This window comes from Pollachius pollachius (assembly GCF_949987615.1).
Source record: "Pollachius pollachius genome assembly, chromosome: 1".
Lineage (NCBI taxonomy): Eukaryota > Metazoa > Chordata > Actinopteri > Gadiformes > Gadidae > Pollachius > Pollachius pollachius.
In genome coordinates this window covers 23,267,463-23,295,351 of record NC_136934.1, presented here as the reverse complement: position 1 = coordinate 23,295,351, position 27,889 = coordinate 23,267,463, and the positions used below count along the sequence as shown (strand labels likewise).

The 27,889-nt window shown below is 43.8% G+C and overlaps 2 protein-coding genes across 6 annotated transcripts; one reads left to right on the top strand and one right to left on the bottom strand.

Annotated features, from left to right (window-relative positions):
• The first annotated feature begins 559 nt into the window (after nucleotides 1-559).
• Nucleotides 560-12,213, top strand: lrrc2 (leucine rich repeat containing 2). 5 transcript variants are annotated; one of them, XM_079734648.1, is made up of 11 exons: nucleotides 560-595; nucleotides 1,736-1,817; nucleotides 4,011-4,149; nucleotides 7,328-7,452; nucleotides 7,780-7,835; nucleotides 8,249-8,405; nucleotides 8,871-9,004; nucleotides 9,321-9,466; nucleotides 9,870-10,022; nucleotides 10,756-10,916; nucleotides 11,728-12,213. In XM_079734648.1, exons 1-11 carry the CDS (start codon nucleotides 575-577, stop codon nucleotides 11,775-11,777), a joined length of 1,224 nt encoding a protein of 407 aa, XP_079590774.1. In that variant the 5' UTR covers nucleotides 560-574; the 3' UTR covers nucleotides 11,778-12,213. The 5 variants fall into 5 exon arrangements, with proteins under 5 accessions (XP_079590774.1, XP_079590773.1, XP_079590777.1 ...); XM_079734647.1 differs by lacking the exon at nucleotides 560-595 and adding an exon at nucleotides 1,584-1,655; XM_079734651.1 differs by lacking the exon at nucleotides 560-595 and having other exon boundaries at nucleotides 1,739-1,812.
• Nucleotides 12,214-12,484: 271 nt separating this feature from the next.
• Nucleotides 12,485-27,849, bottom strand: mfsd14bb (major facilitator superfamily domain containing 14Bb; the record flags this gene model as incomplete). The annotated part of the gene is made up of 12 exons (XM_079732789.1): nucleotides 12,485-15,163; nucleotides 15,401-15,537; nucleotides 18,919-19,016; nucleotides 19,431-19,543; nucleotides 19,691-19,762; nucleotides 22,522-22,635; nucleotides 23,134-23,352; nucleotides 23,795-23,909; nucleotides 24,951-25,078; nucleotides 25,892-25,954; nucleotides 26,620-26,712; nucleotides 27,580-27,849. The coding sequence occupies 12 exons, from the start codon at nucleotides 27,847-27,849 to the stop codon at nucleotides 14,954-14,956; spliced, it is 1,632 nt and encodes a 543-aa protein (XP_079588915.1). The 3' UTR covers nucleotides 12,485-14,953.
• Nucleotides 27,850-27,889: the final 40 nt, after the last annotated feature.

Here is a 27,889-nt window from a genome sequence, read left to right as displayed (position 1 = left end):
GACCAGTGTGACCAGTAAAATACCAACTTGACCAGTACATCCCCTTCGGCAAGCCACGGACCAACGCGTTTCCTCTCTACGGCGTTTGCATCAACCAAAACACTGACTGGTCGAGCAGGCTGTCAATCTTTTGATCAGCCTGCCAGTAGGCCTACAACAATAAAACGAATGCCCCCGTCCAAATCTAAACACTGTAGGTATATTTATAAATATTTAATGGCGCACACTCCTCAGGATAGTCTTTCTGGATTTTATCACTGATTCATGATGCCTAGCATTGGAGTCAGAAACGCTATACTGCCCCCTTGTGGACACGTTAACGTGATGTGGTGGTAGAGAGCATGCAGCTGTGCGAAGATCCGCGGTTTCGCAGAGCTGCCTGCAGGAGTTGATCTGCACTGCTTCCATGTGGACAACATGTTTCACTACAATCGATAAGCTTTGGTAACAATAGGTCTATTCATACTTTGCACGTGACGTCACGACGACTGGCTGGTGGGCAAGAACAACGTTCTCTAGCAACTTAGTAACCTAATCAAGGATCTGCCAGGACGTCGCCAGTTTTACCATACGAATGAAAGTTGGTATTTTAAAGGTGAAAACGATATGCCAGATAGTTGCTGTGCGATTGGATGTATTAACTGCCGAGGAGTGAAGCCGGGGTTATGTTTTTACCGGATCCCATCTGAAAATGAGAAAAACTATTATTGTCTATAAGATTAGAAATTGCCATAAGTAATATATATTGTTTAATTGAGCATTAGAATAACGATTATTTCAAAATGAAAATAACCCTCCCTCTGCCGTCATGGGGATAGCCCGTGTTGCCAGATTGGGCGGGAAATCTGCCCAATCTGGCTACACTGGCGTAGGCGTCACTAAACGATCCTAAGCAGTTTTATTTCATAGTGCAGCAAAAAGATCCGCTGCGTAGGAACTTCAGAAATGCTTGAGAAAATTTAACTTGTGTGGACGTTACCGCATTACTTGGTCAATTAAAGAGCTACTTAAAAGTTATTTAATTCAGAAAAAAGCTATTTGTGGATCGTTTTGCGGGTAGCTAGATAGTACTCACTCAACTTTGCTTTGATTATGAAGATATTCCCGTTTTTCACCTCCCATACGACAACGTTGTTAATCCACCCACTCTTGAAAAAAAGTTAGCTATCCATACTGTTATAGGCTTTAATTTTTTGAGCGGTATTAGTGCGGTACATTGTAAGGTGACGGATTCTATATAAGATCTGTAAATATCTCCAAACTTTGCCAACTTTTTAGCAATGAACACATCAGCGGAAGCTGTGTATGGATCACAAGTTTCGAGTATGTTTATCTTTTCTTGATATCTAATTTGAACAATTATGGTCTAAATAGTTGATTGATTGCAGTATTGGAAAACTGCAAGGCTGCAATTCCCCTGGCTGGCCGCTGTTCGTCCCCATTTTGTCGGCGTCTGTGCCCCTCCAGGTAGCCAGGGTAGTCACGTGACTGCAAAGTATGTATAGACCCCTGAAGAATAAGTCCCGCCTCCGAGGCTCCTGGTTCCATCGGTCCGTGGTGCCGTTAAAGTAGCATTTATAATTGTTTACTACTTAACGGCACCGACAATCCAAAACCCAAGTGGAATCTAGATGGAAAAGTGTGAAGTTCAAAACGTGAGCAGCTTTTACTTCTTCGCCACCTACAGAGTTTGTTATGTGCAATCATTAAAAAAAACCTATGTTATTTCCCATAGACATTTGACCGATGGAACCAGGAGCCTCGAAGGCGGGACTTATTCTTCAGAGGTCTATGTATAGTCCTCACTCAGCGGTCAGGTGACATTCTACCCACAATCCACTGCAACTGTTATGTTGGTTTCTATTTTTAGTTAAATAAATAAATTGCACAATTATCAACTATGGTTAGCAGTAGTGGACCGTGGTCATACTCAGAGGCAACCAAAAGTAAACATCACATCTAACATAACGGTTGATGCTAGGGTGTGTGTGTGTGTGTGTGTGTATATGTGTGTGTGTGTGTGTGTGTGTGTGTGTGTGTGTGTGTGTGTGTGTGTGTGTGAATATGTTTGGGGAGGATCATCTTTATAGTCCCCAGGGTGTATTGCTACTGTCTCACATGCACACACAACAGAGACCCCCCAAGGGGTCACATGTCATCTGGGTAAAAATAGCACGGTAGGTCACTGAAATACCCCAACACACTCCGACACAGGACTCATAACTCCACGTTTTCAATAAACAAGTTAGTGAACGCAGACTGAAAGCACTAGAACGACCTCAGTTGATTTTGGATTTGCAGGTAAGATCTAGCTGACTGACTAACCCCAGTAGGACTAAACCCTCTCAATGCAACAGATTCTATCTAGAATCTGAAGGTTCTCTGCCACTGGTGTGTGTTGAATAAGTTCAATCTTTTTTGTTACATTATTTTAGTAGTTTTCCGATTGTTCTCGTTACGTATCGAATGAATATTACCAGTGCATGTACAAACGGCTCGTACTACTACTAGAACCTATTTCAGTGGCCTCTAAACGGGGCAGGGAAATGGAGAGGATGTTGTCATCTGGGGGCCCCAGAAAGAGGAGCTGATGCCTTCGGGGTGCTAATGCCCAGGAGGTGTGGGGTATGGAGAGGTATTGGTGCCCTGGAGGTTAATGGGAATTGGGAATGGGGTATGAGGAGGTGCTGAGGACCGGGGGGGGGGGGGGGGGGGGGGGGGTATGAAAAGATGTCCACACTTTCAAGATGCATTCATGTGTTTACATTACTGAAATAGACTAACAATTAGAATGGTTTCTATTCTATTCTACTAGTTCTTCAGATTATTTGTTCACAGAGGAACAATGTTTTCACAGTCGATCCATACCTATCAACTAAGGCATCACAAGGAAACAACAAAGAAGACAACCAGGAATTGTAAAACACATATGCGATAATATGAAGCTTTCAATTTCAAATAGATTTTGAAAGCTGCAAGCTATACATGGACAAATTGTCTTATTTATTTACAGTATTCTTAACTTCTCATGGTTTCCAACTATCTCTGTAGTCTAGAGCGTAGATTGGATTCAAAAATTAAAAATAAGAAAATAGTTGAATTTCGGTCAGCTGTTTAAAAGGTATTGATATCTATACTGTATTTTACCAATATGATTTAAAGGGCCATTCGGCAAGGTTTTGAGGAAATTCCACTATCCGGTAAGAATTTGTAAAGGCATGAGGCAAAAACAAAACTCCCCTTGCCCTAAGCCCCTCCCACAGAACGATTTTCCTGATTGTTAGCCACAAAACTTGCCCTGATTGGTAGTTTGTGTGGCCCGCCTGTTGAAGCATTTCATAGATAGAATCATTGAAAACCTTTAATTGCAGAATCCTCGGATTGAGAGATAGCTGCTGGAATATTATAGGATTATGGAGTGATTTCCCAATTCTGATTTAATTACTTTATAGGAACATCGCATATTGGTCCTTCAAAGTAGAAATCCTGCTTTAAACATGTTACTAGTATTAAAGGGGACATATTATACCACCAGGTTTGAGTGTGATTAGCCTTGCAAGCCGTTACAAAAATCTGCCCCATATGATATCACTAGTGGGAGCGTCCACCTAGATCTGTGCTGGAACACAGAACATCAAGTATCAAAAGGAACAGCATTTACAACATAACATATACCATCATCTTACTATAATTAGAGAGGTTCTGTATGAATGTTTTTGGATATATGTGCTTTAATTACCTCAAAAACCTTTCATCCGATCCACTTCATACTTAGCAGGGGTATTTCTGAAGACCAAAGGAAGTGCAGCCTCGAGTGTGAAGTTATTCTCAAACCTGTGCTGTGATTGTCCCGTGATTCTCATGTATTTGCTTGGCGGAAGGCCTTTGCTATCGATCTGAATGCATGAGAACCATGAGACAATGAACCATCTAAACAACGTCCTACTATTAAAAGAGGCTGATAGCGGTGTTAAAGGATGTGGCTACGGCTCTATATTTCTCCACTGCAGTAAGGATGCGTGTGGAGAGGCTTGGGGTGCCCGTCTACGACCTGGGCTCTCTCCGCAGTCTCTGGGAGGTACGAACCCGGAAGTACAAACAGAGACAGAAGAAGGAGAAGGAGAGAGTGGAGAAGAGTGCTCTTGTCAAGTAGGTCTACAGATACATAGGCCCCAACATGTCTGCCTGAGCATAGGCCCCAACATGTCTGCCTTAACTCGGACCCCAACAAATTTCCTTTGTGTAAGTTTCACTCAAAAATGACCATATTTCCCCCTTTTTTATTTACACAGTTACTGAAAGACATTGGTACAACATGTACTAGATTAATAATATGAGAAACATTCCACTATTTCGGGAGCACTAAACTATGTTGTCTCACGTTCAGGGACCCATACATTTTTAGAAACCTTCTGATGCAAAAAAATCTTGTACTGATGCAAAAAAAAAAGGCTGCTAATTTTCAGTTAAAAAAAACCCCTGGCATTATTTTATCCGCTGAGGGCGTTTTCATTGGCATAACAACCTGAGCTAATCAACAAGTACAACGTGTTCTAGACCAGTGGTTCTCAATTATTTTCTGTCATTCCCCCCCTAGGAGACAGTTTTTCACGCCCTCCCTGAATTAAAATAGCCTACTATTGAGAACCTGCTAATAATTATTTATTTAGATTAATAAAATTAGCGGAGGTAACATCTGCAACAACTTAAAACAATTTCCAAGTTCAGTTTATTAACTCAATTTGTAACATTTCAACAAGACTGCTAAGTCTGTGTGAATCTCAAAACAGAGAAACAAGAGCAAATGATTCACTTGGGTTTGCATTTAATTAAAAATATTTTTAAACAGTAAACATTAGTCACATGTCAGCTTCATCAGCTTATTCCCTTTCAAGCATGAATAAAGACACCAAGTCCCTCTGTCATGGCTTTGTAAGATCAAAATTCTTGTAAAACTTCTGACCCTTGGTATTGTGTTTATTTAAAATAAAATAAGTAACTTATTAGTCTCATAGTATTAGAACATGTGGTACTTGTTGATTAGCTCACGTTGTTATGGCAATGAATATGCCCTCAGCTGATTAAATAATGCCAGCGTATTTTTTCAACTGAAAATTAGCACCCATGTCAACTTTTTCTGCTCCTTGCACCTTATCATGCTTATCATGCTATGCAGCATTACAAGCCTCTGCCAACTAAAACATGAAGCAATTCAAGAAGAGGCATAGATAGAATCGCCTTGTGGTCAACTTTCATTTAATAGACATCAGATTATGTCAAGGTTTTAAAATGATTATTATTATTATTACCTGGTCATGTTATAACACAGCTGGAAATCGTGGATTTTCTGATAAAGACTAGCTAGCCTTTTTGACAGAAAAAACAGCAGATATTATGTTAAGTGCGCTCGTGCTGCATTTTTGGTTTTGTCAAATAGGAGATGCCCACCCACCAATCAGAGGTTAGAGATTCCTGCAGGAAGGTTGCGCTCGATTTCACTAGCCCATTTGAGCCTGTTCATTAGTGTACAGCATCCATTCTCTCATTGCTTGTGTAAAAAAAAAGGTAGAATATTAGATTTGAGGACGAAATGATAGGGTGGGCTAAGGCAAGTTTTTTTCAAAAAAGGTCTAGCTTCGCCACTGCTCCTGAGCCAGAGGGCGTGGATCGCTTTGCTTTAAACAAATCCCTAATAGATAGGCTGATCGGATATGCCTGACTGCTTTGACCAACTCTGCCACTTGTTTGTTTACTAATGCTATAAAGAGCATTCAGGAGCTGTAACTGGAGTCTGATATGTTACTACTGTCCTTCTGGCCAAGGAGGTTATGTTTTTGAATATCTGAATATCTCAAAAGGGGAGCACGGATTTGCACCAAATTTAGTGGTTAGGTTTGTTACGGTAGATGTAAGAAGGGATTAACTTGTCATTAACCAAAAAGTTGTAGGGTATTACACAAGTTGCATTACTTCCCATAGATTGTGTGACACCACCGAACACCACCGAATCCTAAGTGGTTTGTCAAGGGTTGATGATGATTGGTTGGTTGACCTCTCCCAGCCCCACCCACTTAGCTAAAGCTTAAAAGTTTAAAGTTAAGGTTAAGCTTAAAGTTTAGCTGAAGCTCTTTGGAAGGGACCTTTTGGGGTGTCATCAGACTCACAGCAGAGCCACAAATTGACCCCCATCCAAGAGAGGCCCACTTCTCTCAAGCTGATTCCTTGGCGGAGGCCTGTGCTCCACTGAGCCCATTTTGATTATAGAAATGCCATAGCCATTGGTCGGCTATCGTTGAGGAGAAGGTTCTGACTCCGCACCTTCCTCTGTATGAGCTCATTTGGGATAAGACAGCTCCTGGCTCCTTTCTGAACAACCTATTCCCTGATTGGTTCAGTTACTTCATCTGGCCTGTGAATTAAAGGTGTGTGAACAATGCAATGCAATTAAATTGCAGAGCAATGTAGGGAGGGAGGGGGCAGAGAGGGGGATTTTTTTATTCACTTTATATTAATCCCAAAGGAAATTGAGGACTCTGCATTCAACCCATCACCTACAGCACTAGGAGCTGCACCAACTACCCTAGGACCTACTCCCACCCACACTACAGAAACCCATGTGAACACGGGAACATACAAATTACAAATAAAAAAGTCCCCTCCCTCGGCATTGTAACCAACAACCTTCTCGCTATGAGGTTACAGTGCAAACCACCCCAAAACCAACAGGGTCACCCTGACAACTGTACAACCCTCATTTTTGTGTTGTTGTTTATTTTAAGATTATGTCAATGACTTCTGACATTTCTTTCTGAACTGATATGAACACACACTGAGCTATTAATACGGTAGCCTGAGGGCTGCTGGGAGATGTCGTGGTCATGCTGTGACTGCTAATAGCGTGTCGTACACTTGGACCGGAGCAGGACATTTCTCTGACACCCACACATCCGTAATGACCTATAAACACATGCAGGGACACATCATTGGGGAATGTGTCTATTGTGTTGGATGGTGGTTACTGTTGTCCCTCCATTGTATGTATGTATGTATGTATGTATGTATGTATGTTTATGCACGTCTGTGTGTGTGTTTGTGTGTGCGCGCTCACTCACATGTTTGTGTGTGTGTGTGGTGTGCGGGAGCTTGTGTGTTTGTGTGTGTGTGTGTGTGTGTGTGTGTGCTCACGCTGGTGTGTGCTACAGCTTGTGCCCGCTCACTCATGTGTGTGTGTGTGTGTGTGTGTGTGTGTGTGTGTACACTAATATATGTACATATGTATTTGCTTGTGTGTGTGTGTGTGTGTGTGTGTGTGTGTGTGTGTGTGTAGGATCAACCGGCAGTGGCAGTACCGCGTGCACTGTAAGAGTCTGCGGGGCGGAGAGGTGGATGTTCTGCATCGTTACCTCGACAGAGACGTGCTCCTGGACGACAGCCCAGACCCACAGCTCGCTGGTACACTACACACTGTCTGTCTGTGTCTTTACCTGTCTGTGTCTTTACCTGTCCGACGGCCTCTTTACCAGTCTCTCAGTCTCTTTATCTGTCTGTCTGTCATTCACTTGTCTGTCTTCTCTTCCTCTTTCTGTCTGTTATGCACCTGTCTGTCTGTCTGTCTGTCTGTCTGTCTGTCTGTCTGTCTGTCTGTCATTCACCTGTCTGTCTGTCGTTCTGTCTGTCTGTCTGTCTGTCTGTCTGTCTGTCTGTCTCCTCACCTCTCTGTCTGTCATTCACCTGTCTGTCTGTCTGTCTGTTTGTCTATGTCTCCCTTCCTGTCTCCAGGCGCCGAGGGTGAACAGGACAGACTGGTTCTCAGGCTGGAAGGAGAACAGTGGAAGGTACCATCAGACCCATCACTCGAGTGTGCCGAATTGACACTATGATGATTCAGATCCAAACATCTTTCTGAGCTTTTCTTTCCCCTTGAGCTTAAAGTGGTCCTACAAGTCTATGACCTTATGTACTGTTATGTACTGTAATGTACTGCAGTATAATGTATTAATCATTACAGGTGCAGCAAAACGACGATGTACGGTCATTCACTGGACAGAAAATGTTTCAAATCAGATTTTGAGTATGGATCATTATCATTCATAGATTATGGTCATCAATCAATTGAAAGTAATCTGTCTCCTCAGTATTCTAGAGGTTAACCATGTACGACCGCCTGGACGTCAGATCGGTGTACCTCCGCCTGTCTGTTCACTGTCCTACCTCAGTCTGTCTGCCTGTCTATATGTCCGTCTGTCAGGAGTTCCCCAGCGAGCTGCAGTGGATGTTCCATCTGAAGGAGTGGCATGTGCGCTCCACCAGGATCAGCCGCCTGCCAGACTTCCTGTTCCTGTTCAGCCAGCTCACCAACCTGCAGCTGCCCAAGAACGCCCTCAGCGAGCTGCCCCCAGAGATAGGTCTGTCTGTCGACATTCCTGCGCGTCACTAATTAGATGGGGCGGTATCCGTAAGAGAGTAATTGTTACTCCCGCCGTTTGCCCGCGCTTCATTGAATTTCTTCACTTTGACATTCAGAGCACTGGGCAGAAATCACATTGCGTCAACACCCTCTGGGGCCCTCGCAATGCTCTGTCTTGGGGTTTCCCTGCTTCCCCCTCACTAACAGGGTGCTTTTCAGTGCTGGCAGAGGGTCATCTTAAATAAGTTGTTTTTGGGACTGATTTGAGGCTTACTGAGGGACTTATTTTATTTATATACTCTCTCCTTGTTATTATTGTTCTGTCATGAGCATTAATATGCTCATGAATAATAATGTCATCAGCAGAGAGCAGTGACTACAAGTCACTTCGGTCCCCCTTATCTCTGGTCTTGTTTGCGGGGTCTGCTTGCTGGCCCACTGCCTCTTTCATGTCTCTCCCTAGGGAAGCTGCCCATGCTAAAGGAGCTAAATGCTAACTATAACCGCCTGACCAAAATCCCTCCGGAACTTGGGGGCTGTGAAAACCTGGAGAGACTGGAGCTCACTGGCAACTACCTGGCCCAGTTGCCCTTTCTGGTGAGAGAGAGAGAGAGAGAGAGAGAGAGAGAGAGAGAGAGAGAGAGAGAGAGAGAGAGAGAGAGAGAGAGTGAGAGAGAGAGAGAGAGAGAGAGAGAGAGAGAGAGAGAGAGAGAGAGCTAACCATTAGCTACTGAAGTGCACTGTGGGATTACTTACCTTACTTTCCTTATTGCCAGCTCCCCATTGAAAGTCTGTGCAATATGAAGAACCATATAGGACAGATCTGTACTCAGCTTAGACATGTACTGAATGCCTATGGAATGGTCATCCTGCAGTTTTGTCTATTAGTCTATTTAGTCTATTTCCTGTCCAGCTGAGCAGTCTGAAGAAGCTGGTTCACCTGGACCTGGCGGAGAACAAGTTCCCCACGGTGCCCATCTGCGTGCTCAGGATGAGCGGCCTGCAGGCCCTCGACATGAGTAACAACCTGCTAACAGACCTCCCTGAGGACACAGACAGGTGCAGTACACACACACACACACACACGCATAGAGACGCAAAAGCACACACACACACACACACATGCACACACCCCCCAAATAAAAATGGAAGAAATACGATCCATTTCACACTGTCTTTGTATGATAGCCATCCAATAATAACGATCCATACCAACCACTAGGGGGAACATATGGCATGTGTAATGTGATGAACAACAGAATATATCAATTGTTCAAATAACTAAATAATGCATAGCCAGATTAGAAGATCTGATAGACTGAAGTACAGACAGGATGGCGCCCGTCTCTTTTACCTGTGTGTGTGTGTGTGTGTGTGTGTGTGTGTGTGTGTGTTTGCCCATGTGTGCCCATGTGTGTGTGTGTGTGCTTGTGTGTGTGCCTGTGCGTCCGTGTGTGTGTAGGTTGGAGCAGCTTCGCTCGCTGTTCATCCACAAGAACCGCCTGACGTACCTCCCTCACTGCCTCTCCAACATCTCCAGCCTCAACGTCATCGTCGTCAGCGGCGACGAACTCAACTGCATCCCTACTCACCTCTGCTCGAACCCGGACATTAAGTAGGTGATGGGGACGGTGTTGGTGATGGTGATGGTGGTGATGGGGATAATGATGATGTGATGATGCTGATGATGCTGATGGTGATGGTGATGGTGGTGGTGATGATGATGGTGATAGTGAGGATGAGGATGGGATGATGGTGATGGTAGTGAGGAAGATGATGGGGATGGGGATGATTGTGATGATGATGATGGTGATGTAAGTGATGATGATGATGATGATTATGGTGATGATGATGATGATGATGATGCTTGTGATGATGGGGATGGGGATGATTGTGATGATGGTGATGTAGGTGATGATGATGATGATTATGGTGATGATGATGCTGATGATGATGCTTGTGATGATGATGATGATGATGATTGTGATGATGATGATGATGATGATGGTGATGGTGTGTAGGTGATGGTGATGATGATGATGATGATGGTAGTGATGATGATGATGATGTGTAGGTAATGATGCTGGTGGTGATGATGATGGTGATGATTGTGATGATGATGATGATGATGATGATGATGATGGTGATGATGATGATGATGTGTAGGTGATGGTGATGATGATGATGACGATAATGATGCTGATGGTGATGATGATGATGATGATGATGATGATGATGATGATGATGCTGGTGGTAATGGTGATGGTGATGATTATGTAATTATAATAAATAAAACATTAAACGGATGATGAAGACATTGTTTACCCCCCCCCCCCTCCCCCCCGTAGGTTTGTCCGTCTGTACGACAATCCAGGGAATGAGGCCAGGAAGAAGAAAGAGGAAGAGGAGAGGAAGAAAGGAAAGAGGAGGAGCTGGGAGGAGGGGACGAGGAAAGATGGTTCAGAGAAAGAGTTTCTGCAGGCCTACATGGAGTCACTGAAGGATAGAGGTAAACACGCACACACACACACACACACACACACACACACACACACGAGACAACAACACAATTCGATCCCCTCCAGAAACTCAAGTCACTCACAGCGTTATCATAGCTCCCCCACGGGGACATGAAGGCAACCCTTCTCACTGACGGGGAGACACAGGGAGGGAGCAGAGAGGTTAGGGGGCGGTTTTGGGCTCTATTCGACCTTTTCAAATGTCAAATTGCCATTGGTGCTTGGCATGCTGTGGCGCTATCTAGTGATATAGAGAGAATAGCTATCTATCTAGTGATAGAGAGGATAGCTATCTATCTAGTGACAGAGAGAGGATAGCTATCTATCTAGTGATAGAGAGGCTAGCTATATATCTAGTGACAAAGATAGGATAGCTATCTATCTAGTGATAGAGAGGATAGCTATCTATCTAGTGACAAAGAGAGGATAGCTATCTATCTAGTGATAGAGAGGCTAGCTATATATCTAGTGACAAAGATAGGATAGCTATCTATCTAGTGATAGAGAGGATAGCTATCTATCTAGTGATAGAGAGAGGATAGCTATCTATCTAGTGAGAGAGGATAGCTATCTATCTAGTGACAAAGAGAGGATAGCTATCTATCTAGTGATAGAGAGGCTAGCTATATATCTAGTGACAAAGATAGGATAGCTATCTATCTAGTGATAGAGAGGATAGCTATCTATCTAGTGATAGAGAGAGGATAGCTATCTATCTAGTGATTTCCCCTTTTATAAAAAGGGGGAAAACCTTTATATATGGGCGTTGTTTCATCAGTTTAACATTTGACCTCTCCTCAGAAACCGTGCCCTATTCCACCACAAAGGTGTCCATCTCCTGCCTGCTGTGAGGAGAGATGATCTATTGACAAGTGATTTTATTTTTTTTTCCTCCATGGCACCCTCCTGCCAGTTCAACAGGACATTAGTATATATGATACAATAAATGAAAAATTTAAAATGTCACTTCTCATATTAACCAAAGCCGTACGAAAGCATACAAGTAGAGCGATGATCCAATATGGTTTGTTTAGTGGCATCATACTTTATTCATTCAAATTCATATTAAGCTGAATGTAAAATAAGGCTGAATGTAGTTATGTATTTTTTTCTCTTTTTTTTTACAAATGAACAAAAATGTCTGAAGTTGAAGACTGTTGTTTGTGTGATTTGACCACACCTGCCCTGTATTTTATTCCCGATATGAAACCTTTCCTTCTTTAATGTTAAACAATTGTTCCTAAGCTTTGCATTGATATAAATGTATACATTAAATTGCTATACTTCAAAATACTGTGAATCTTTCTCCACCTGCCTGACCTGGTTATGTTTAGGTTGCAATACTGGCTGTCCAATGGTCACATGACACCTCAGGATTATTGGTAACTCAAAGTAAATGGGTAAAGCTCGCTGGAAAAAGACTCACTGCTTAAGTGTTTGAGTTCAGGCAAGATTCTTTAAACTGACAGCATCTAAACTATTAAGCAATCCTGAAATGTGCAAAACAACACCAATAAATCCATAGCAGTCAAATCCAGATCAATCATTTTTATTAATACATTGCAAGCGATTCAAAATTATAGTTTTAATAAGCTCAAATTATGCAAATACAAATGCAAAACATATACATACTTATTCATTAAAAAAAGTTCTCATTTCCAGAGGCACACGTTTTGCTGAAATGAAAAGCAATCTCACCGCATCATAAACGCAACATGGATCATTTGGAAATCAGCATTGTTTTCACTGCATAAATGTTTAACTCCTTGTTAAGATTAATGAAGGCTACATTAAACTAGCCATATCAAACACCTTATATATATGCTTCTATCTATCTCTCTCTATATATATATACACACATTAATATTGATCAAGGAAAAAAAGTGCTGCTTTATAAAAGGAAGGATCTAAAAAGTCTGAGCTCCTAGAAATGAGCCAAGTGGTACACCAGGCATCTCTTCAGACATGGCGGATCCGTTAAAGCTGCTCCCGTTCACCATGTTGGCTCCACACTCTTGTGCCATGCAGACCGTTGCTCAGAAATTATGATCAAGTTGCCATCATCACATTATGATGACGGACATTTACAATGGGTCCATTAACCAATCATTTACAGAGCTGATAAGATGGTGACGTCTGTGTTAAAATACTGGCGACTTCCACAGGGATTACCGCTTTAGGGCGAGCTCCCCTTGTACACCCGTGGCGTTCTGAGGTCGTTATTGGCCTCGCTTGCAGGCTGAGCTGACCGGTTTACTGCAATAGCAAGTGGATCCTGACTATGTGAGAACAAGTCCTGATAAGATGGATATTTGTACATTATGAATTGAAAGGATGTCTGTACACATTCCCCTGATCACAAGCCTGCCCTGGAGGCGGAACTCGCCCCGACTCCCACTTTATGGCGGTCCCGCTAACACAAACAGGAGGGAAGCTACACTATACACATGCAGCCGTGATGTCAAGAGGATCTAGAATGCACAGCCTAGAAGGGTTACCCACAGCCAATTAGAATATAACCAATATCAAGGTAATATATTAATAATATAGGACTATATATACTACCAATATCCAATTAGTGGGAGGGAAGCAGTTGAAAAGTCTAGGACCGGAGCGGAATGAGTAGCAGTACTATTTATGTTGACCGTGTTTAAAGAGGGAAACGTTTGATATGACTGACATTTCTTCAAGTTTCAGAGGAAATCAGGCTTATAGATAATATATCTTTTCACTTTTGATGGACTAGAAGTACACAAGTAACATTGCTTAGCCATGGTGCGGATAATGGCTAATCCGGGCTAGGCTTTAAGCTAAACCCAGACAAGGCCAGACTAGACTATACCAGGGCTAAGCACTGAGACCAGGCCAGACTATACCAGGGCTAAGTACTGAGACTAGCTAGGCTATACCAGGGATAAGTACTGAGACTAGCTAGGCTATACCAGGGATAAGTACTGAGACTAGTCTAGATTAGAGCAGGGCTTAGCACCGAGTGGCCAGCAGTCACATGACCGGGGGGCGTGGGTGAATCTGGAATGTCTTTTCCAGGTTTGTTGGCATTTTAAAAGATCCTCATCTAGAGATGGCACAGTAATTGTACTCCCTAGTCGCCTGGTTGACAGACACACCTTGGCAATAACAATGTCAGTAACTTTCATTCACTTTCAAACTTCAAGGGTTTCATTTACCCTACCCAATATGGCAGGTAACGCAAAGAAGCAATTTTACATCTTCTCTGTATGCGTCGGGAAAAACATGCTTGAAGTATTAAAACAAAAGGAATTTGTGGACAAATTACTTTTTAAAAAGTATGCCTCACGGTGGCTTGCTGGACTGATGAGATTCATCTCTCACACACACACACTCACACGCACCCTCACACTCACCCCTGTGGCGGTTGCCAAAGTAACGGACGATTCCAGAATAGCTGATAACGTACATAACGTGGAGGTCATCTCCATGGCGATATAATGAAAGACATGGTTCCAGATTACCACAAACACATGGGAAGGACATTGGTGAGAGCTGTGGTCCCTGAGGAAAGAGTTCCCGTCGGCCATGCCTGCTCTACCCCCTTCCCCCTCCCCCAGAGGCATAGCCGGGGTACAACCTCTAGAAACACCCGGGTGATGTCCGGGAAAAGACTCACAGTCCAAAGGATTCTAAAAAATAATACCGGGAGGCAAAGTGTCTCTGTCCTCTTCTCGGCGTCGGTCAGACCAAAGCAATTCAAAAAAACGTCCCGGCTCCCCCTCTAACGGGGCCTTCCTGCGATCGCTGTGGGTGTGTGCATGCGTACATCCATGCATGTATGCTCTTGTGTCGGACAAGTCACTCACAACTGCTTTGCACGCGAAAGAAAAATAAGTCTTTAGAGAGTTCTGGATAACATATGTTTACTGAGGCAGGGTTACTTGAGGGGGGGGGGGGGGGGGGAGGGCAATGGAGAGAGACGGGGAGAAGAGAAGGCAGGGCGAAGCGCGCGGCCGTGACAGGTGGTGGGATCGGAGAGGATACGTGACACCGTTCACATGCTGCTGTCCTGCAGGAGGGGCTCATGGTCCTCCGTGTCGCTGGTGGGAATGGCCAGGGGGTTGGCGCTCTGGGAGTGGGCGGTAGAGGTGCTGCCGGCCTTATCCTCGGGCGATCGGTGGTGATCGGGGATGAAGATGGCCACGCCCAGGGCCAAAATCACGGCACACGCTCCAAACAGGAAGGGGGGGCCAGGGATCACGGACTGCCAAAATAAGAGTTTGGAAAAGACATCGAGCGTTGAAACTTTTCAACTAAACGTTAAAAAGCTGAACCACCTGGGTTTTCTAAAATACAATTCAAAGGGTGTGTGTGTGTGTGTGTGTGTGTGTGTGTGTGTGTGTGTGTGTGTGTGTGTGTGTGTGTGTGTGTGTGTGTGTGTGTGTGTGTGTGTGTGTGTGTGTGTGTGTGTGTGTGTGTGTGTGTGTGTGTGTGTGTTTACCTGAGAGTGGCTCTCTGCCGTGACCGGCGTGATTTCATCAAGTTCTACGTTGAACATGAAGAAGATGACGCCGTAGAGAGCGGGACCCAGGCCGTTACACAGGCCTCTGATCCCCGTCACCATGCCCTGCACCACTCCTACACACAATACACATTAGGGGTGCGAATAACGGGGTACCTCACGATACCATACATGGCCCGCAATACCCATAATATCGCAATACAGCGATTCTGCAATGAATCGATATATTGTTAGACAATCCTATAAGGATACATCACGATATATGTCTAACGATGAACACAAAATGACTATGAAAAGGTGAAGTGCTGGATTTCGATCTTTGTTCACGGTCCAAACTGAGTTTTTCAGTTACTCGTCTTTGGTTAATTAACTTCAGTTCCCTTCATTCATGTGTTGAGCGCAACCTCGAGGAGAAATCTGTTTAGAGCGCCTAACTGTATTAATTAAACTATCAATATTTGGGGAGATATTTCCTGTAGAACTCTTATACTCTTTGTATAAATATATATACAGTCCCCTCCAAAAGTATTGGAACGGCAACGCCAATTTCTTTGTTTTTGTTGTTCACTAAAGACATTTGGATTTAAGATCAAAAGATGAGTATGAGACAAGAGTTCAGAATTTCAGCTTTTATTTGCTAGCATTTACCTTCAAATGTATTAAACAACTTAGGATATATCACCGTTTGTATTAGACCACAGCATTTTTAGGTGAGCAAAAGTAAAGGAACATGTAACTGACAGGTGTTTCTTGTTGCCAAGGTGTTGCCTTTTAGGTTGATTCATCAAACATTAAATAGCTCTGCATGAATAGTCTAAGTTTTTAGACTATTGGTGGACGTGTGTCCATCGGGTTACTTTCCCGATGGACATGTGTCCATCGGGTTACTTTCATTCATCCCTCGCACCTGCTGAAACCAGGCACTCTCCACTCAGTCTCAAAACTCTGAGAGTCCCCTGCCCACTCAGCTGTTGCTACTTACCTGTGATGAGCACCTCACCACCGCCCCCTCTGTGTGACATCAGTACTGACCCTAACTCTAAGCACCCTAAAATGAACCCTATTCCTAGTATCGTAACACATCACAAACAACCTCCAGAGTGCAGGGGTGATCGTATCACAATCCAGTTAGAAGAACACTCTGAGAGAATGAATAAAGAGCCCATACCACAATGTGCAAACCACTCATCAGCAGTAAGAATCGGAAGTCCAGATTGGAATTTGCAAAGAAGTACAGAGATGAGCCGAAAAACTTCTGGAACACTATCTTATGGACTGATGAGACCAAGATTAATCTCTACCAAAATGATGGGATGGCCAAAGTGTGGAGAAAGTAAGGAACTGCTCGAGTCGAAGCATACAAGCTCATCTGTGAGGCGTGGAGGAAGTAATGTCATGGCTTGGGCATGCATGGCTGCTTCTGAAACAGGCTCATTAATATTTATTGATGATGTAACTGATGATTAGCCTGGCTAACGCCAGACCTCATCTCAATCTACATTGAGATGAGGTCTGGGAACCACACATAAATTTTCTCGTATTTGAGGCGTGGTTTACAATTGTCCAGAGCCGTTTATTGGGCACTACGAATGTCTATCATATGTGTCTGTACGTAGCTCATAGCCAATCGTATCAATTATACCAGATGACATATTTAGAGCGACAGAAATTCGATGAGGTAGACGATGGGTGTGTCGCATAGACGTCGTCATCGTCTTGCCGTCCCTCCCCGTTCTGTGATTGGTTCCCTATCTCAGGCGAAAATCTGATCCATGGAATCAAGGCTGCCTAGCAGCGCGAAATAAAAATCACCCGCAAGGCAGCATGGGTATACCCAGGCTAACTGATGATGGTAGCAGCAGAAAAATTTCGAAGTATTCAGAAACATTTTGTCTGCCACTTTATGTAGAAATGCATCCAACCTAATCGGGAGGAGGTTTATCATGCAACAGGAGAATGAGCCAAAGCACATGGCCAACAAGAAGAATGCAACCGTTTGGTGATGTCCATGGGTCGCAGGCTTGAGGCAGTTATTGCAAGCAAGGGTTATGCCACCAAATATTAATGTTATTTACGTAAGACTTTTTGTTTCTTTACATTTGCTCACCTAAAAATGCTGTGGTCTAATACAAACGGTGATATATCCTTAGTTGTTCAATACATCTAAATATAAATTAGTGCTTTCAAGCGATTAAGATATTTAATCGCGATTAAGATATTTAATCGCGATTAAAATATTTAATCGCAATTAATCGCATTAATGTCATAGTTAACTCGCGATTAATCACACATTTTTTTCTATTCTAAATATCCCTTGATTTCGTGCTGCTAGCCTTTTAGTGAGATCAGAGAGTGTTGAGAAGGACAGCAAGAAGAGAGACCCGCAGTGAATCAACCTGGTCCACTTGACATCGGGTAGGTGCATTACAGTGGTAGGCCTACCGTAAAACTTCAATAGCCCAGGCTTTTATTTGTTTCAATCACTGAACTTTCGAACAAAACTCTTGCTCAGCAAAGATGGGAAATACTATTAAATGTATTATTTAAACCAGTTTGAATATTCCTACCGTACGTGGGCCTATACACATTACCAGGCTATCGAATAACGCGGTAATGGTAATAATCGGGGGCCGTTAACGTTTCGGGGCTGTCGGGCTGATTACTGCGGGATAACAATACTGCGTTTAAAAAAGGTTCCTTGCAGCGCCGTTCGGCAGCCTGAACTGTGCAACCGCAACCTCTCACTCACTCAACAGACGCAACACACACAATCTGTCAACGTTGCAACCAATTCGATGTTGTCTATAGGGGACTTACTGAGCGGCCCCTCCCGAAGTGGTACAGCCCAGGTGGGCCTTGAACTGCGATTGGTCAGAAAGACGTAACAGCTAATGACAACATTGAACTCTCGTGCAGGCTCGAACAGAGTGACACACAAACACACACACATACACACTTTTAAGGAGTTTTTCACCCGCTCCGTATCCTTGCTTGCCCCAACAAGTTTGTGCGGCGTACTTGTTGTTTTGTTTCTGGTGTAGCTAGATCCGGTATGGTGTTGTAGTTTTTCTAACGTGACTAGTTGTTGCTAGACAGCAGGTGAAAAAACGACAACGTTTGCCAAGCCAAAAGGGCGTTAATCGCGCGATAAAAAAATGAACACCGTTAAAATTGGTTTGCGTTAACGCCATTAATAACATTAATAACGCGTTAAACTGACAGCACTAATATAAATACAAGCAAAAAAAAGCTGAAATTCTGAACTCTTGTCTCATACTCATCTTTTGATCTTAAACCCACATGTCTTTAGTGAACAACAAAAACCAAGAAATTGGCCTTGCCGTTCCAATAATTTCAGAGGGGACTGTATATTTGGCGCCAGTGTATTGATTCTCATATCGCAGTATATATCGCCGTATCGATATTTCGTCCCACCCCTAATAGAGTATATACAGTAAGCACATACAGAGGGGCAGGCAGACAGGAGTGTAGCTCACCTTGCTGGTCAGGCAAGGCACTGTGTGAGACCAGAGCAGAGACTGCCGGGAAGGTGATGGAGGACAGCGCTGCTATGGCGCCGGCCGCCCACATCATCCTAAACAACACACACAAGAGTAACACACATCAGGAGCAATTCACCTTTTCGTTGTACTGTTTTTGAAGGCTTTCACATGATGTAATTCCGAAGCGGTCATCTTGGTGCTTTTTCACCATTATAATAAGAATAATCAGAGGGTTTACTCGACCCGTGTCAACACAGGTTTCTACTGGCACAGGGACCAGGGCCAGTGATTTCTAGAGTTAGCCTGAATGGACGGTGCTAACTCTGCCCTGGAGCATGGCCCGTGAGCACCAGACTAAAGTCCTAGTGTGAACACTTTCCTGAGTGAGAGTTAGCCCAGGGCGGCCAACTATAGCATGAAAGCCCCTTAGTTATTCCACAGCTAAAATGTGTAATTGGGATGATATTCCGACTTGTGTGGACCTGTGTAACACAAACAGGACTCACCAGGACTCAGATCCGAAGGCGTACCACAGCAGCTGCAGCACTTGGAAGCTCAGACCCAGTAGAACCGTCTTCTTATACCCTACCGTTCTCATGAGGACACTGAGCAGCACCGTCTACACACACACACACACACACACACACACACACACACACACACACACACACACACACACACACACAGTAAGAAATCAATCAGACTGTTAGCAATATTCTAAGGATATCATGTGCCCACAACAGTGAGCTTTAGACGGATTTGTTACCTGGGCGATGATGGACAGAATCCCCACCATGGCGATGTAAGCAGCAATGGCTGCGGGGGAGAACTTGATCACCTAGAACAAACAAGCATTTATGATAAATAGTAAACGTCTGCCCATCAGTTACACGTCCTATCATGTCCTACTTATGAACAACCAAAAGATAAAATGTCTTAATCAGAATTTTCGGCAGGCCGATATTAGGCATTTTCCAAACTATCGGTATGTGCATTTATAATGGACGATTAATGAATATTTAATCTTTTTTTTTTGGGGGTGGGGGGGGTTATTGTGTTTTTGTTCAAAGGACTTTGAGTTTCATATCTTAAGTTTGTATTTTTATACATTTTATTTATCAGAACTTGTGTGTGAGTGTGAGTGACGTCAGCGAGTGAGTGGACGAGCGAGGAGAGCGAGCGGTAGTGTGCGTGTCAGTTTAGTGAAGTAATTAACGAGTCCAGTTGTGAGAATAGAAGAATTAAGTACCCAGCCTGTCAAGAATCGGTGGCCGCTACATTCCGACCATATTCTGACCTATATACAGACCCACTGCCGGTCAAAGTGAAGGGTGTTGCCCCCGAGTGTTGCCCCCTGGAGGGAACGTCTCCCCTGTGCTCCTCGACTACGGTCTGGGAGCCGACAGCAGGAAAGGTGTAACACAAACCAGCTCATAGTTGGAGGCGGAGCGCAAGAGGGTATACGGCTCCAATAGTGCGAGTTAAAAATAAAGTACATAAATTTGAATGATTTTAGCTTGTGTGTGTTTTATCGCGAGCACGGGTCGGGTAACGGGCCAAATATCATTGGGTCCGGGTGGGTGCGGATTTCAGTTTGATATTATCACGGGTGATGGGGCGGATCCGGTGCTGAACTTTGCGGGTTCGGGCGCGGGCGGGTCTCAAACAATGGACCCGTGCAGGACTCTGGCCTAGGCTATTGGAAATAAACAAAGTATCGGAAAGCGGAGTAGGTTGGGCCGCGTTGGTTGGGTGGGCACGAGAAAGTATCTCTAAAGGAATTGTAGCCCAAACAGTTGCATGGTAGGTCAGATTCCAAGTCAGCTGAGCTACAATGCTGTCCATGATGCTGACATGGCTAATGCGGCCCAACCAACTCTGCTTTCTGATATTTTGTTTATTTCCAATAGCCTAGGCCAGAGTCCTGCACGGGTCCATTTTTTGAGACCCACACCCGCAATGTCCAGCACCAGATCTGCCCCGCAGAGGGGCGGATCTGCCCCGCAGAGACTAGAGGTGTGAACGGTTACAAGAAATTGTAAACGGTTACACGACCCCTTTTTTTTTTCGTGTACACGGTTAACCGTTTTTTTAAATTAATGAATGATTTTTAATTTTTTTTTAAAGTGGACCGCAGTCGCGCTAAAGGGGGATTATTTGTTTATCAACACGGCGGATGCGCGAGCAGAATGATCACAAAAAGAAAATTTGTTTGACCGGTTGCCATGGTTATCTCCATGTGGTTAATTTGCAGTTGCAGTGTTAATTACAATGTTGTCAGCTAACTGTTACATTAAACTGTAATCACAAATGCTATAGACCCTATAGTATCTGTGGTATAACGGCTGGGACGAATTTCAAATTATAAATATGTACACTTTTTGTTGAAAGTATAGACCGTCGCGATTCCCATTGAAACGAATGGCGCAGTGATTATTATTCCAAACGAGAGCTGGTAAATTATGAAAAATGTGTACACGTGCACACCCCTAGCAGAGGCCCGTTAATATTTGGCCCGTTACCCCACCCGTGCCCGCGATAAATCACACACAAGCTAAAATCATTCAAATGAATGTGCTTTATTGTTATCTCGCACTATTGGAGCACGTATACCCTTTTGCACTCCGCCTCCATAGGGGGGACGTTCCCTCCAGGGTATTGATGCTCTCGCGGGGGCAACACCCTTTACTTTGACCGGCAGTGGATCTGCTTATAGGTCGGAATGCAGCGGCCACCGATTCTTGACAGGCTGGGTACTTTATTCTTTCTTACACACAACCGGACTCGTTCATTACTTGACTAAAGTGACACGCACACTACCGCTCGCTCTCCTTGCTCTTCCACTCACTCGCTGACGTCACACACACACACACACACACACACACACACACACACACACACACACACGAGATAGGCCTACTTTCTCGTGAGCACCAGATACTTTCAGATACGAGAAACGTTAAAAAAACAAAAACATTAGCCCATGTCCCTTTACGGGTTTCGTACTTTTCTGTTGTGACAATAAAACAATAAAATAAAGTTTATTTTTAAACTGCATTACCATATTATTTTAGTGAGGACTCATAAATAACTACAAATAACCAATTTTATGGAAATCTGTTTATGTTTTGTTACGCGTTTCTGGAATTTATTTTTTAAATATATAGCGGCCGATATATCGGAATATATCAGATTTTTAAATCACCAAATATTTGTAGCGGTATCTGCCTTAACAATCCTTCATCGGTCGGGCTCTAATGTAAATATAGATACAAATTGCCTTCTCTTGGTGGCATGCATGTCATTCCATGAGTCATCCATTAAAGGCCTTTTCGGGTTAACAGTTAACGTCAATCACCCAACAAGCAGTGAGAGGAGATAGTGAAAGCCTCTACAACAAAACTAAGTGTAGACCAAAAGGGACCCAAAGGCATTTTGCATTTATTTAAATGTTGACTGTGGGCAGGGACTTATTCAAACAGGGTTTACTTTCTGTCGGTGCGTTTCTAGTGAGTGAACGATTCACCACACCCCGTCCTTGAACTTTGAATGGCTAACCTTTATTGATGTGCCTGGTGAGTAAATGGGCCTTGTTACCTGTTTTAAGTAGAGGAAGAAGCTGGAGTATTGTCCCGCTTCAGGGAGGTACGAAAGGAAGACCGTCACGCAGATCAGCAGCACTGTGCTATCCTTTCCAACACGGCGCAGAGACTGGGGACAGACACACACACACACACACACACACACACACACACACACACACAGTATAAGTCAGATGTGAGTGATGTTTGAGTGTGTGTGAGGGGGATGAAGTACCTTCTGACCCTAGTGTTTGCCCTATTACCCAGGGGTCATGAGAGCTCACCTCTTGGGGTTAATGTGTGACTAACTTTCTTTGGCCTGAGATCTCTCGAGGTAGTTCAGTCTGTTGAGTTTAATGGATGGATAGTCTTAAAAGTCTATTTGACTCTGTTCTATATCACACCATGTAAGGCTTTCCTTATGCAGATCATTGTTCAAGTGGCTTTTTTCTTTTTGTATTACTGATTTTCATTTAGATTGCACATTTCATACTGCCTGCTCAAATAAGACATACATTACCAGCAATTGTTTTGAACAAAAATAAACACTTGGTGTAAAGGTTTAAAAGTTTAAACTAGCTGGTTGCTCCTAGCCCGAGCTAGGAGCAACCACGACCAGCAGACTCACAGCAAAGGGGTCCGCCTGCTCCCAGGAGATGGGGAAGCCCCAGGAGCTCAGCCTCATCTTGTCTGGCAGCGACTCCGGAACCACAAAGAACACAAAGGCAATGTCCGCCACCGCAATCACAGTGGCGACCAGCACCACCAGACTGTCTCCGTACTGGGCGGACAGGTACTCCCCAATGGCCGGGCTGGTGACCAAACTGGCAGCAAAGGTAGCGGACACCTACCGAGAGATTGAACACAGCAGACGGTGAAATTAGAACATGGCACACTAAGGTACATCACAACATCATCAAGATGAGGATCAGAACTAAGGGATAAGGTACAGCCAGCTGGTCATTTATCGCTAAGTAAGCCCCCGCTGCATTAATGTACTTGCTCCCGTGTCCCCAATATAGCTTTCAATGATTTAAAATGATTATTTTGCTTCCGCCTAAACAAAAAGTCTGTAGGCATGCACAGTGGCCATAACTAGTGCCATCAGATACCCCTGTGTTCCCCCCTACGATAATACCTCTGTACTGCTACAGACCAGGGAATGAAACACAAACCCCAAATAAAAACACCCGAATAAAAATAAAAAGTAGTGAGAGTAAATCCATGGTCCAATTTTCAAACAGATTATATGCAACTGAACAGATTGAAAATAGTGCATCCATCGTTACCAGTCCATAGGCAGTGCTGCGTTCCTGCTCATCGGTGATGTCAGCCACGTAGGCAAATATGACAGAGAAGGTCACCGCGAAAACGCCCGACACAGAGATCAGTGCAAAGTACCACCTGTAAGGGGAGACATAAACACATTCAACGCTCCCCTCAGATCAACAGAATCTGGGAGAATGATATGTGGTTCTCTTTAACAAAGTTATCCAATGGTTAGTGCAGATACTGCAACAATACCGACTGGATAGGAGTCAGGATTAAGACCCTTGATTGGTTTCTTTTCAGTCTCCTCTGACGGCGAGTGCTTTGAGTCACGAGAAGTGTCTCTGGGGAGAGGCGTGGTTCAGCAAGCGGAGGCAGTATGAGCCGCTGTTCATTAGTGGACCTCCGCTTGCAACAGATCATCAGTTCTGATGCAAAGCCAGGGTCAAATTCATGGATCACTCCATCCTGGTTCGTTCACTTTCACCACAATGTCCATCAAACATAATGGGACCTGTGTCATGACAAACATCCCACTTTTGACGCTTCATTCATTTTCTCTCACTCTCCTCCTCCAGCCCCCCCAGTCACATGGGCATCATGTGAGGGCCCACACACTCTACCCAGCGTCTCGCTCCCTTCCTTAGGAGTTTGTGTAGTCTGTGTCTGATGGCCGTGTACATGAATGTACTTGGTATGCTAGACCAAACTCCAACCTCGGGACCCAGAAGATTCAGTGGGTCTTAATCATGTTCTCAGTACTCAGAAGATCACAACGGAGTTGGTGATACACAAATGAATAATTTGTTAACAAAACTAAATAACAGCTGTCTCAAAGTTCACCATGACTTATTTCTAAAGGTAGACAACATATTGGTAATTGTGAGTGATGATGCAACCTTAGCCAGCTGTAGCCAATGACACATTTATAACAGCACCATGCTTATGAGGAAGGCTTAAAATAACTGAACTAAAGTTCAATTCTTCATAAAATAACTGAACTGAAGTTCAGTTATTTTATGAGCTATGGTTCAGTTATTATATGATCTAGTTTGCACTAGATATGATCTAGTTGGTGCACAGCCTAACAGATGCTATGTGGAAATCAAAACGGAAGTGTGAGCACGCACGCACGCACGCACGCATACACACAGACACACACACACACACACACACCATGGGCTGATCCTCATCAGGGGAATGGGTGCACATGTGAAGAAGACTGTCAAGAGGAGGAAGGACTTCCTTCCCCACACGTCTGACATGGCACCAATCAGAGGGGCGGACAGGAACGACAGGAGACCCTGAGGCAACAAGGACAGAAGACGTGTTAGTGCTGATACATCGCTTATGTGTCCAAGTGTCTTTTCTGAGGCACTCTGATGTTTGGAAGTCAAGGAATTATCCTTTAAACTGTTAAAATTTTGGTCAGCATAGGTTTGGCTATAAGTGAAAATTAGGCCTACAACTAATTTATGAATTTTTAGGAACAACACAACGAAGTGACACCGACGGCGAGATGTGTGTTTATCTGTGGAGCTCCGTCTGAGCAGAGGTTTGTGTTGATGGCTGAATCTGAGAGAGTTAAGCTTCTTTGACACTATAGGCGTTCAAGACACTCTTGTAAACTTTAAGTGTCAAAGAAGCCAAGGTGTGTAGGGTATTTCATTTACAACATCGCTCATTATAACGCTCATTAAAGGCACTAGTTTTAAAAAGGTTAATCGTCGTCAGCATGGTGATCAATCGTCCCCCCTCCTTCCTAGATCACTCAGCCCAAAACTCAATGTTTTTAATCTCATAGGGTTCGACTTTGAGCTGAAACCAGTGTTCACTTACACTTCTGAGTGAATGAGTGGGAAAGAGGCAAGATGCCTCCTCGCTTCATTCGTTCTTACTAACAGGCCTCTGTACACTTCTTTACAGGTTAGCACCCAAAAGTAGACCTTGATGCAAGCCATTTTGTTAGAATTGTACTACTACCAATTTTGGAGAAGTTGTTAGGGGAAGAGAGTATTGAGGTGGTGATGAATGATACAGCGTAGAGGAGACAGGAAGACTGCGATGAAGTGTGTTGCAAATGTTCAGACGGCCAAGAGGGGCTGGGAAGACATTACCTTCACTCCCTGGATCATACCATTCATAAGGAACGTGTGCTGAGGGAAAGTTTCGTGGAGCACCTGAGGGAAAAGACATGAGATGCTTAAACCGCAGGCAGGCTATGGATTTATGTAACCTAGTAGTTTTGGTTGATAATATAAGTGCAAGTGCACCATAACGATTTCCTTTTGATTCTTCCCCAACATGCATCAAAATCATTTTCTCTGTTGAGCATCCCTTTTTAACAGAAGAAGAATCAAGTGTATTCGGTGCTTAGTTGACATTTGGTTTTTTTTTCCACATGAAAGCCCAATTCATAGTCCAGCCATAACATACACAAATATTACACAGCTGGGGGACTCTGGGTGCCTACAAAAAGGATTCAAAACGTGTAATATCAGAGTACACTGGATGCTTGCCTTGGCTGGTCCGCATGGAGGCCATTTTTTGTGACTGTGCATACCTGCCGATTGCATACTTGTTTGTCACAGCATGGATAGGCTTGAGACTTTCTCATCTAGATCATTTTTGTGAAAATGTAGCTCCATCCTGTATGGACTGTATGGATGTCCTGTGCATATGAGTCAATAGCATGAAGAGGTGAACCAAAAACGTTTAAGTTACTGGAAACTCGTAAAGTGGAAACGACGCACACGATTATGTAAGATGAACAGCTGGACTATGAAGGGCAAAAGTCTGCAAAGTGTCCGGCCACACTGTGTACTTAACTGAAGACTTTACTCACCTTCAGCATAGGTGTCGTGAGCAGGCCCCAGGCAAAGAACTCTAGAAAGATGACCACCACCGCATGGCTGACTCTAGCACGCCCTCGGCTATTCTGCAAGGAGCCTCAGTGTCATGATTCCAGCAGAGATAAACATAACATTAAAAATAAAGCTAATATAACGACTTTGATTATGATAACATGTTTCAAGGCGCTGTGTGTGTGTGTGTGTGTGTGTGTGTGTGTGTGTGTGTGTGTGTGTGTGTGTGTAAGTAATGGCAGGGTATCACTTCATCCACTCATAATAACACCCTTCAAAAGTAAAAGCTTTTGCTGTGGCAGGATAGGAGATGAGCATAACATGACGTGGAATCATAGATACAATAAAGACATCCATTCTCCAAAAGAGCCCATTCAGCTGATCGGCCATCGCAAGCATTTTAAACATCTAACCCAGCCATTAGTTGCTTGGAATGTAGGTCCACAAATTGCAGTACAGTCAGTACAGGTTTGCCTATATGTAAGGGCCTACGACTCATGTATGAATGTTTACACGCGACATCAGTCTAGGCAATAAAGACCACAGCAATAACACCACGTCAAAGATGTCAAAGAATTATAGTGAATCTCAAAATAAACTCTCAACGTGTCATTCTGAATCGATACAATGATTTTTTTATCGAAGATTAAGCGTAGTTTTGTAGTTTCAAATTGAGTACTTGTGAGTTATGTTCACTGTCATTCAGCCACCGGCATCTGGGTGTTGATGTTGGCTAACACGCTAGCTGTTTACATCGACCCCAACTACGTGTATATCTCTCCAAACCGAGAACAAACGTGATACTACGTGGCGATAATAAAATTGCACATGCGACAATAGATATCCAATGTCAATGATCGATGTCATTTAACTCATCGCTGCTCACGTACAGTATTAGCATTAGCCCACGGCGCTAAAACACGTCCCAGTAGCAGACTTACAGAGCCGCGGACCAACATAGCGTCGCTGGCCTCCGTCGCTGCTTTCTCCTGGTTCATCTCACATCTTGCCGAAACGATGCTCACATGAAGTCCATGAGGTCCGGCTGACTGGGGTGGCTGCGTTTCTTCCAGGGTGTATGCTGTAAGGACTTCTTTGCAAACTATCCCGAACTCTAAATAAGAGTAATAATAACGCGGTACTCCGTGTATCTCAGAGTCATGAGGAGGCTTGGCCTTCGATACTCTGAATTCCTCAGCTCTGATTTGCATATTTAGAAAAAGGCGCTGGTGTTGACGTTATGGGTCAACT

Coding starts and splice junctions, on each gene's coding strand:
- lrrc2 (XM_079734647.1), top strand. CDS start 1,632: ATGGAAAAGTGTGAAGTTCAAAAC. Junction 1,656..1,735: donor AAAAGTGTGAAGTTCAAAAC/GTGAGCAGCTTT, acceptor TATTTCCCATAG/ACATTTGACCGATGGAACCA. Junction 8,406..8,870: donor CGAGCTGCCCCCAGAGATAG/GTCTGTCTGTCG, acceptor GTCTCTCCCTAG/GGAAGCTGCCCATGCTAAAG.